Source organism: Sorex fumeus, unplaced genomic scaffold (genome assembly GCF_029834395.1).
Source record: "Sorex fumeus unplaced genomic scaffold, SorFum_2.1 ptg000072l, whole genome shotgun sequence".
Lineage (NCBI taxonomy): Eukaryota > Metazoa > Chordata > Mammalia > Eulipotyphla > Soricidae > Sorex > Sorex fumeus.
In genome coordinates this window covers 10,223,969-10,234,777 of record NW_026606129.1, presented here as the reverse complement: position 1 = coordinate 10,234,777, position 10,809 = coordinate 10,223,969, and the positions used below count along the sequence as shown (strand labels likewise).

At 56.3% G+C, this 10,809-nt stretch overlaps 1 protein-coding gene across 1 annotated transcript; it reads left to right on the top strand.

Moving 5' to 3' along the window:
• The first annotated feature begins 4,926 nt into the window (after positions 1–4,926).
• On the top strand, positions 4,927–10,516 carry MKRN2OS (MKRN2 opposite strand). Its single transcript, XM_056129284.1, has 4 exons — positions 4,927–5,147; positions 8,874–8,923; positions 9,338–9,500; positions 10,303–10,516. The coding sequence occupies exons 1-4, from the start codon at positions 4,927–4,929 to the stop codon at positions 10,514–10,516; spliced, it is 648 nt and encodes a 215-aa protein (XP_055985259.1).
• Positions 10,517–10,809: the final 293 nt, after the last annotated feature.

Sequence of the window (10,809 nt, the reverse complement as noted above, 5' to 3'; positions counted from 1 at the left end):
GTGTTCCCCTGAGCACGGCCAGGAGTGAGGCCCGAGGGTCACTATTGACCACAGGGCCAGGAATAGCCCTAAGCACTGTCCAATGTGACACCTCCCCCCCCCCACACACACACACGCCCCAAAATGTTCATCCTTGGGCTTTTTGAAGGCATTCCTCGTCATATTTCGGAAATTTCTGGAGGCTGAAAAGATAGTACAGCGAGCAGGGTACTTGCCTTGCATGCACCCTACCTGGGTTCAATCTACATCACCCTATTAGGGGTCCCTGAGCACTGCTGGTCTGTCCTCAGGAGGGGTGAGGTACGTCAAAGCGTCACCAAGAAAGTCTGCAGGACTGAGTCTGGGTCAGCCATGTGCACGGCAAGCACGCTACCCGCTGCGCAATCACGCTGGGCCCCTGATCTTAGAACATGAGGTCATCGCACTAGTTCCTATTCAAGCCAGAGCACTTGGCAATGCTCGGGGACCATAGGGGGATGCCGGTCATCGAGCCCAGGTCAACCGCACGCAAGGCAAACGCCGTACCCACTGTACTATCCTCAAGCCCTATAGTTACGTTCCTCTGCTTTATGTTCGTGTCTCTTTTTCAGCGCGCAGGAACTCAGGGAATAGAATTGTCTTCCCATAGGCCCCCAGTCAAGATTCTTCTAGTGAATAAACCAGACAGTTACCAGGGAGGAGGAGGAGGAGATGAAAAGCACTGCAGAGGGGCTGGAGCAATAGTACAGTGAGGAGAGGCATTTGCCTTGAATGCAGCTGACCCGGGTTCCATCCCCAATATCCCACATAGTCCTCTGAGCTCTGCTAAGAGTACTTCTGAGTGCAGAGCCAGGAGTAACACCTGAGCATCACCGGGTATGACCCAGAAAGCAAAAAAAAAAAAAAAAAAAGAAGAAGAAGAAGAAGAAGCACTTCAGGGAGCAACCCCTGAGCAATGAGCTGGGAGTAGTGCCCAAACACTACCTTGGGGATCCTCCACCACGAAATAAATTTTTTATTGCTTTTTTGGGATTTTTTTTGGGGGGGTCACACCCGGCGATGCTCAGGGGTTACTCCTACCCATGAACTCAGGAATTACTCCTGGCGGTGCTCGGGGGACCATATGGGATGCTGGGAATCAAACCCAGGTCAGCTGCATGCAAGGCAAACACCCCCCTGCTGTGCGATCTCTCCAGCCCCACACAAAATAAATTTTAAAAAGAAAGCCTTCACAAAAGGTCTTCAGTTCCTTTTTTTAATGAGACAAGCCCTCTTGGGTCCCGAGCAATAGCACAGCAGCTGGGGCATTTGTCTGGTACACGAACAACCTGGTGTGAGTTCAAAAAGCGTGGGCACAAGGGGCATGTGCGGTTGGTGGCTGAGAACTGCTCCCCTCGCCGGCCCACAGTGACGGACGGATGAAGGATGGAGGATGGAGGGATGGAGAAACGGAGGAACAGGGCCCCAAGCTGGAGCTGGTTGGTAGTCAGTGACCATTTATTTTATTCTCACCCTCATCCTTAGGGCTTTGTTCTCCCTGCCTCTCCCTTACAGCGTAGTTATTTCTCCTTTCCTTTTCCCCTCTCACAGATTATATAGAAATCGTGAAGGGTGGGCACACACAGGTGGGGCTGAACATTACAATAATAATAAACAGAGTTTGTAAAGCCGTCCTTCAGGGGAAGTTCTAGGAGATTAACTCAATGACAAAATCTCATCTGAGTGTCCAGCACTCCCGATTACTTGGAGATCCGCTCCAGGGTGGGATTCCATCCAGGGTGTATTGCTTTCTTCTTTCCTCACCTAGTAATTCATTTAGGTAAAGGTAAAGGTAAAGGCCCTCCCGTTGATCGTCGATTTGCTCGAGCGGGCCCAGTAACGTCTCCATTGGAGACTTTGTTGTTACTGTGTCTGGCATATCGAATACTCTCGGTAGCTTGCCGGGCTCTCCGAGAGGGGCGGAGGAATCGAACTCGGGTCGGCCATGTTGGCCGCATGTAAGGCGAACGCCCTACCACTGAGCTATCACTCCAGCCCAGTCATTTTGTATGAACACAGTAAGAAATATACTAAGCTTAAAGGTTTGCTCTTCCTGGGGACATCTCGCTATATATCCCAGACCACAGTCCTCAGGCCAGGTCAATCTTTCCCAACCCCAGCAGGGTCCTTATTCAGTTACTCCTTTTTGGTTCATGACCGAGTTTGTGCCATGACCGTGCTCTTAACATTATTATTATCTTGTCCCCTTTTGATGCCAGGGTGAGCTTACAGCTTGCCCTGGGTCCATCCTTGTCCCTCGCTGGGACCCTCCTTTTGGGGACATTAGGATGTCAGGGCAACTGAGGCTTAAGTCAGGTAAATATGATGGGTGCCTGGGAGTAAATATTCATCACTGCCACTGTCATCACTGTCATCCCATTGATCGTCGAATTACTCGAGCGGGCGCCAGTAACGTCTCTATTCCTCCCAGCCCTGAGATTTTAGCAGCCTCTTCTTATTCGTCTTTCCCCAACGATTAGTAAATATTATTCAGAGTTAATTAACTCCCAAGTTGCAAAAACATAGCATCAACTGTCTTCCTGTGCCTATACAAAAAAGGACATTGCTAAACCATGCAAAGAACATAAAGGAAAGAGAAAAGCAATATAGAATTAATAGTGCCTGATGGAATTGGGTGTGCGTCAGCAGCATTGTTGTGAGAGTAACTCAATAAACCTAAGATCTCTGCTGGAGGAGCAAGGACAACCCAATGTTACACAACAACCCGGGCTGATCCTTGCACCCCATATGGTCCCCTGAGAGCCACCAAGAGTGAGTCCTGAATGCAGAACCAGGAGCAACCTCTGAGCATCGCTAGGCATGGCCCTTCACCCCCACAGAAAAGACAACCTTCCCGGGACCGGCATCAAGAAAGTGAAGATATTCACAGTCACCCGATCACCTGGACCGTCTGACCCGAGCCGTGGGTTTGCATCAGTAATGAATCTCCAGTGTCTGTCACCCGAGCTGGGTGTCTAGTTCAGACTCGCTTGCCTCCCTGCGAAGGAAAGAAGTTGCTGGAAAGGATTCCTAAGGCCGCAGGTGGCAACACTGCACCCGCTCTGTCCTGCCCGTCAGCATCGGTCACGGAGCGGCACATTCTCGAGACCCCTGCTCAAGGTCTCCGGGGCCTGCCGGCCGCTGCCCTGATGCTTCGACTCTCAGCAGCTCTGGGCTGCCCGCGGCTTCCTGGCAGTTACCAAAGCTCTGCCACAGTCAGATGCCAGTTTCCAAGAGGAGATAAAGCCATGTCCCATGGGGGAGATGGGACAGGCGGTCGGGGAGATGGGACAGCAGGGAGGGCACTCGCCTTGCATGGGCCCAACCTGAGTTTGATCCACTGGGGACCAGCCATATGGTCCCCAAGCACTGCCAGGAGTCATCTCTGAGCACAGAACCAAGGAGTCTGCCCTCAGCACAGAGCCAGGAATCAGCCCCGGGTGAGGCTGGATGTGACCCCCGGCCCAACACACACACCTCAAGACAAAACAAAATAAAAACCCAGACCTACAAAGTAGCACAACATTAAGTTAAAAAAAAATGTGTGGCAACATCCTGGTCACTTATTATTTGTTTTCAAAGTAGAATTTGGGTCGGGAAATGTGACACATCTGGTTCCCACCTTGCTTTTGTATCTTTCAGTCCAGCTGAAAAGACGATTTTGAAATGGAAGCCTCCTTGGCACAAGCACTAAAATGCAGAGTTAGTGCAGCTTTGCAGGCCACTGTCAGAGCCCACGGCCATGAGCGGATGGGAACAACCCGTGACCCCAGGAAACCCCTCCTGGCCTCTCCCTCTCTGCAGCACCCTCTCCCCCGACACATGCACAAACATGCACTGCCCTGGACCACTCCATCTTTATTTCTCACCGTGCTGCCCCTGTGTATAAGATTACTGGGGCCGGAGTGATAGCACAGCAAGGTAGGGCATTTATCTTGCACGTGGCCGACCCGGGTTCGATTCCCAGCATCCCATATGTTCCCTCAAGCACCACCAGGAGTAATTCCTGAATGCAGAGTCAGGAATAATCCCTGAGCAGCACTGGGTGTGATCCAAAAAGAAAAAAAAAAAGATTACTGCTGAGCCGGGTTCGATTCCTCCGCCCCTCTCGGAGAGCCCAGCAAGCTACCAAGAGTATCTCGCCCACACGGCAAAGCCAAACACAGTAACAAGTCTCACAATGGAGACGTTACTGGGCTCGCTCAAGCAAATCGATGAACAACGGGAGGACAGGACAGGACAGTGCTGACCATACGTCAAATCAACAGTAAGCCTCAAGGTAGGTAGGTCAAGGTAGGAATATAAAATACTGACTCAGAACCAGGAGGGGCCAGTGAGACACGCAGAGAAAGGGTGTTTGCCTTACACCATCAGACCTGGTTTGCATCCTGCATGGTCCCCCGAGCACCTCCAGAAGTGACTCCTGAGTGCAGAGGTAGGAGGAAGCCCTGAGCACAGCCGGTGTGACCCCCCAAACCAACCAACCCAAAACAAACCCCCCCCCCCCAAAAAAAAAGATAGATCCTATTGTAGAAACCTCTAAACAAATAAATATTGGCTCTGTCTCTGGGCAGTTCACAGACTAATGGATGGACGAATCCCGGGAAGGGCGAACCCATTGCAGCCGGCGCCAGAGAATGTTGGGGTCCACGGGGGTGAGCCAGGCTTTCCAAGCCCAGTGGCACTGGCTGCCCACAAACGCTATGAGAAGTAGCGAGGCCAGAGCCTGCGCTTTGGGGAGATGTCGGAGAGTCGCTCTTTAAAACGCCTGGTTAAAGGTTACCCGACCTGGCCCGGCCGTCAGCATGACATCAGAGCCGATCAGATTGCGGCTGGTGTACTTTCAGCCAGCTGCTCCCTAAGCAGGAAAAGGAAGTGGGCTGCCCTGGCCGCCCTGCAGGCAGAGCCATGCAGGCCACTGAGGCAGGAAGGCGGCGCCTGGTGAGATTCCACCACTGCCGGCAGGACATCTATTGCTTCGAGGTGCCCCCACAGTGCCCCTTTTGCGGGCAGGGTGTGGGCGCCAGGCGGCTGGAGGAGGCGGCCCTGAGCATCGACAGCCCCTTCGTGGACGGGCACCGGGAGAAGTGCTCCTTCCTCCTCAAGCCGACGCAAGGGACCTTCCTCAGGTACCGTGTCTAACCCTGCCATATGGGGCTGCCCTGAGGCCTGCACCCTAATGTGGGGTCTCTGTGAGACGTTTGTCTTTCGGGCACACCCAGAAGTGCTTGGGGCTTACTCCAGGCTCTGTGCTCAAAGGTAACTTCTGGTGGGGCTCAGGGGATCCTGTGGGATGCTGGGGATCGGACCCTGGTTGGTCACACGCAAGGCAAGTGCCTTACCAGCTGGAGGATCGCATCATCTGACTGGGTTTTAGCATTAGCATCTAGCTTCGGCTGGCTGGCCTGCTTGTTTGATTAAACGGTGTGCACACTTCCTGGAGCAAGGGATGAAGCCTGGACCCACTCATTTTAAAAAAGAGAAATGCATAGCTGGTAATCAGAAATGCATGCTCCTGGCTCTGTGCTCAGGGATCAGTCCTTGTTGGGTTTGGGAAATGTATGGGGTGCTGGAGATGAACCCTGGTAAGCAAAGCAAGTGCCTTATCTGCTGTACTATTGCTCCAGCCGGGCCCAGAAAGATTTTACTCAAAGGTTTTGTGTAGCACTGTCCTCCCGTTGTTCATCGATTTGTTTGAGCGGGCCCAGTAACGTCCCCATTGTGAGACTTGTTGTTACTGTATTTGGCATATCGAATGCGTCACGGGTAGCTTGCCAGGCTTTGCCATGCAGGCGAGATACTCTCGGTAGCTTGCTGGGCTCTCCGAGAGGGGCAGAGGAATCGAACCTGGTTCGGCCAGGCTGGCTGCGTGCAAGGCATACGCCCTACCGCTGTGCTATCACTCCAGTCCAGGTTTTGTGTAAAAGGTGATTTTAGCTGGAGATATAGTACAATGGAGAGAGTGCTTAATTTGCACGTGGGCGACCTGGGTTTGATCCCCGGCATCCTACAGGTCCCCTGAGCCCACCAGGAGTGATTCCTGAGTGCAGAGCCAGGAGTGACCCCTGAGCATTGCCAGTTTGGTCTCCCCCAAACCAAAATAAAAACTAAAAAATAAATGAAGTGGGGAAAAAAATGACACGGCAGCACCTCTTATCAAAATAAGAACTTTTCTTATTTTCTTATCAAAGCCAGAATTCTGCCAGAGGGGCTGGAGAGATAGTACAGAATGCAGGGCACTTGCCTTGCACATGGCTGACCTGGGTTTGTTCCCCGGTATCCCATATAGTCCCGCCAGGAGTGACTCCTGAGCACAGAGCCGGAAATAAGTCCTGGCACAGCTGGGTTTGGCCCAAGAAACAAAACAACAACAAAAGAATTCTGTCAGAGAAACTGCAAATTGCTTTGTAGTTTCTGTGACAGCCTGAACTGCAGCCGGTGGCAGGTTCCTTGTGGCAGGAAACGCATTAGATACAAGGCTGGGGCTGGTCCGTTTCTTTCTGGGTCTGGGGGCCTCACTGGCAAGTCTCAGCTAACTGGGCCTGGGGGGGTCACTGTGGGGGTCCGAGATGCGAGGCGGCTCAAGCCACGGGGGAAGGGGGGCTGTAACTGGTCCACGGTCCATTTCTTTTCTTCTCTTTTCTTTTTTTTTTTTTTTTTGGCTTTTTGGGTCACACAGGGGTTCCTCCTGGTTCTGCACTCAGGAATTACCCCGGCGGTGCTCAGGGGACCATATGGGATGCTGGGAATCGAACCTGGCTCAGCCGTGTGCAAGGCAAACACTCTACCTGCTGTGCCATTGCTCCAGTCCCCTCCTTGGTCCATTTGAATCAGTTACTGACGCCACGAGACAGATTCAGCTTCCAAAACCCAAGGAAAGGCCCGGGCCGTGTGAGCCTCCTTGTGGGGTAGACGGTGGTGGAACACGGCCTGGCCAGGCAGGACTTTGGGCGAGCCCAGAAGAAGCTCTAGGAAGCGAGTGTGGGTCAGACCGGAGACTCCTCTGCTCTCAGGAGTCTGCTCTGGGCCGACAACTGGCCCAATGTCCACCTCTCCGCTCCCCACCTTCCTCCATCCTTCCTCCATCCCTCCTGCCCATCCTTCAGAGGAGGAAACCAGCCGGGCTGACCCCTGGGCTGGGTCTGAACTGTTCCTTGGACAGGGTGGACGGGGTAGGCTTTGTGCCCTCAATGGTCCTGCCCCATGTGTCTCATCCTAGTTCTGACCCAGTGGAGACTCTTTCGAGTCTGCGTTTCCTCCCCAGTTCCCCGGCAGAGCCGAGTGGGCCAGAACCAAGGCCAGACCCGGCTCCTTCCTGCCCTCTGTCCACCATGTGCATGTGAGAGGCCTGGCCGGGTCGGCTCGGGGCCCAGCTGCCCAATGCTTCCTTGGGAACGGGGCTCACACTCGGGGGTCCCTTTCCCTGGTGTGGGTTTGTCCCCCCAACCCTCCTGAGGCACTTCCTGTGGGGCACTCGGGATGTCCCCAGACACACAGCCGCCTGCCCCTGGCAAATGAAGTGACCTGGGGTGGAATCTCTGAGGTCACGCGGTGCCCAGTCTCCTTGGTGTTGGGGTGTTGGGTCAGGCCATGGGCTCCAGCATCCCCGATGTGCCTCAGGCAGGAGCTCAGAACCCCAGAGCAGACCCAGTCCACCTGCCTGCTGAGGCCAAGTTCCCGTGACTTGTCCCCCCTTTCATCCAGTTTCCAAACTTCCGCCTGCCTCTCGCCCCAAAAACGCATCTCCTGCTTCCTGAAAGCTGCGGAATGACCCCAAGGGATCCCTGAGGCTCCCCTCCACCCCTGCTCTGCTTCAGCCCTGTTGTTGCCCCCATGGTCTGTCCCGTCGCTCTGCCTATTCTGGGCGGCTATTCTGGGTGTGTACCAAGGAGACCTGAGAGAGGGTGGCCTTGCCCACCGGATCACGTGCTCTGTGACCTTCGCTGTCCCCTAGCTCCCGCACTGGTCAGGCCAAGGCAGACTTGTTCAGGGAGAACCGAGAATCTTCTCTGACAGGGTAGAGTGCGGGGGTGGCACCCACCACTTTTAGGACGAGAGCAGCGTCTCCCCTGGAAGGAAGCACACCCGGGGCCATCCCTTCCTGGGGGTACCAGCCCCCCGCAGGGTGGGGAAGGAGGGAGGGAAGGCGAGGGCAGCGAGGTGGGGGCCGGAGCCCTCATCAGCAACCCCACGGCCGCCGTTTCAGCTGACTCTCAAACCGGAGCCCCTAGGGATGCTCACAGGGCCGCAGAGAGGACACTGGGGGGCTGGGAGGGGTGCGTGGGAGCAGGAAGCGGGCAGCCCTCTGTGTCCTGGCCACTTGCAAGCCCAAGCCCATCACTCTTAGAGTTTCCTCTTGTCAAGTAGCGTGATCACTGAGCCACACTGCCTGCGGCCGGCGCTCAGGCATTTTCTTCTTCCCAGCTGCTTGCTCAGGCTGGGATACGCGCTGCCTCAGGGAAGAGCCGTCCAGAGAGGCGCCTGTCCCGTTTGGACACAGCTTGTCCACAGTGGACAGCCGAGACTATCCACTGTAGTGGAATGACTTGGAGTTGTAGGAGGAACGCAGGCTCGGCACAGAACGATGCTGGGAAACGGGTTGACGGCGGCTCTGAAGATGCCTCCAGGCCTCCATGAGAGCAGAGACGCGTCGGAGAACTGGGGCCCCAGTGCTTAGCCAGAAGCTTCAGCCGGGCTGACTCCCAGCTCACTCAGTGTCCGGAGGGCTGGACAGACCCAGAGGCGGGCAGGGATGCCTGGGTCTCATGCATGCGTCTGGGTACCAGCCAAGGCAGGAGGGGCGGGAGCCCCGGGTGCCACGGCCACTGACGAGAAAGGGGTGTGCTCTCTTCCAGGGACTATGACGGGCACTCCGACCTCCACGTGGGCATCAGCAGCACACACGGTGAGCACGTGACGGGCACCCGACCCTCACAGGTCACACATAATGAGCACGTGACAGGCATTGTGACCCTCACAGGGTCAGACACACGGTGAGCACATGACGGGGACCCGACCCTGACAGGGTCACACCTGGTGAGCATGTGACAGGCACCAAACCCTCCCAGGGTCAGCACATGGTGAGCCCATGAAGGGGACTGTGACCCTCGTGGGGTCATGTACTTGCCCTGCAGTGCTCAGGGATCACTCCTGGTGGTGCTTGGGGACTGCATGGGGTGTGGGGATCAAGCCCAGGCAGGTGATGTGTAAGGTCAGCGCCTTAGCAATATCCTCAGCCCTGGAAATGGCGTTTCTGACGCCATGAGCCGGCCGCTACCCAGCCCTGGCGACCCCATGACAGGAGTTATCCTGGCTGCAGGGACCGTGTACAGCTACACAGCGCTCGGCGTGCAGCGGGACGGTGAGGGCTGGGAGCAGAGCGTGAGTGTCCCGCTGCTGCCACCCCACGCATGGGCGCTGCTGAACCAGTGGGACAAGTACCTGGAGGACTTCTGCGCTGCGGCCACCTGGCTGCCTCACAGGTATGAGGGCGGCAGGGCCCAGGGGGTAGGGCTGTGTGGTTTCATGGGGGGAGGAGGAGGGGGGCTGGTGAGGAGGAGGGTGGCGGGTGGGGGTGTTGAGCGAAGGCGGGCAGCATGCATCTGGCTCAGAAGCTGGGTGGGATGACGTCGGCTTTTCAGACGCAACAGCCAAACCATTCTAAGTATGAAAAAGGCCGGAAATGGACACTCTAGTGGTTCTATTTATTTGCCTGGGGAATTCTGCACACCGGCCATGAATAAAAGATGGAACTGAAGCCACCCGTCGCTGCCCGCCTTCAAGCCAAAATATTTCACTTGTTGGGCTGGGGGGGCCACACCTGGCAGCACTGCAAGGCTACTCTAGCTGTGCTGGGGCCAGCCCTGGTCCCTGGTCCTCCTGCAGGCCTAGCCTGTGCCCTGCCCAGGGACCGGCCCTCACATCCTGAGCCGGATGTTCAAAAGGGAGACTGACAGGGCCCCACTGACCAATTTGTTCTGCATCCAATTTCCCATCTTGCTTCTCATCACCGCAGAAGATGCCTCGTCGTGGATGAAGGAAATAGCCTTTGTCTCTTCCGGTGGGGGCTGGGGGAGGGTCCTTCAGTCTCGAGGGCCATGTCCGGGACTCCTAGGACCCCAGACACTTTGCCTGGCCAGGGACAGCTGTGGCCAGCAGCAGGCCCAGATGCGCCCGGCGATGGCTTGTCCTTGGGGGTGGGGGCCCAGTCCGGGGCAGAGAGGGGCGCCTCCCACCTGCACCCCACGCTCAGCCTGCCCCTCTCTGTGCCCCATGCTCTGCCAGGTACGAGGAAAACCTGCACAACTGCTACACCTTTGCGCTAGCCTTCATCAACGCAGTCCTGCGCGCCGACGGCTCGGGGCCGCTGGACAAGCACGAGTTCACGGAGAGGTTTGTGCTCCCGCGGACCAGGACAGCATCCAAGTACATCACCCTGCACCGCGCCGTGGAGGCCCACGGATTCCACGCCACGGCAATGCAGCCGGCTGAGAGCTGAGCTGCAGGGAGCACAGCCGCAGGGGGCGCCCTCCTGTAGGGTCCGAGATGCCCTGAGATGCAGGACACTTGACGGCAGGGGGCGCCTTCCCGCTGGGACCCCACTGTGGGCTGAGCCCAGGGGCCCAGGAACTCGGCCTCCTAGGGTGTGGGCAGGAGGCCGAAGCCAGGGCCACAGTGCAAGAGTCCAGGGGGTGCATAAAACTTGACTGACTGCAACCCCGCCAGGGCACTCTCACGGGCTGGGAACTGAAACCCTGTCCACCCAGGCACTGGCAGGTGGCAAACCCAGAG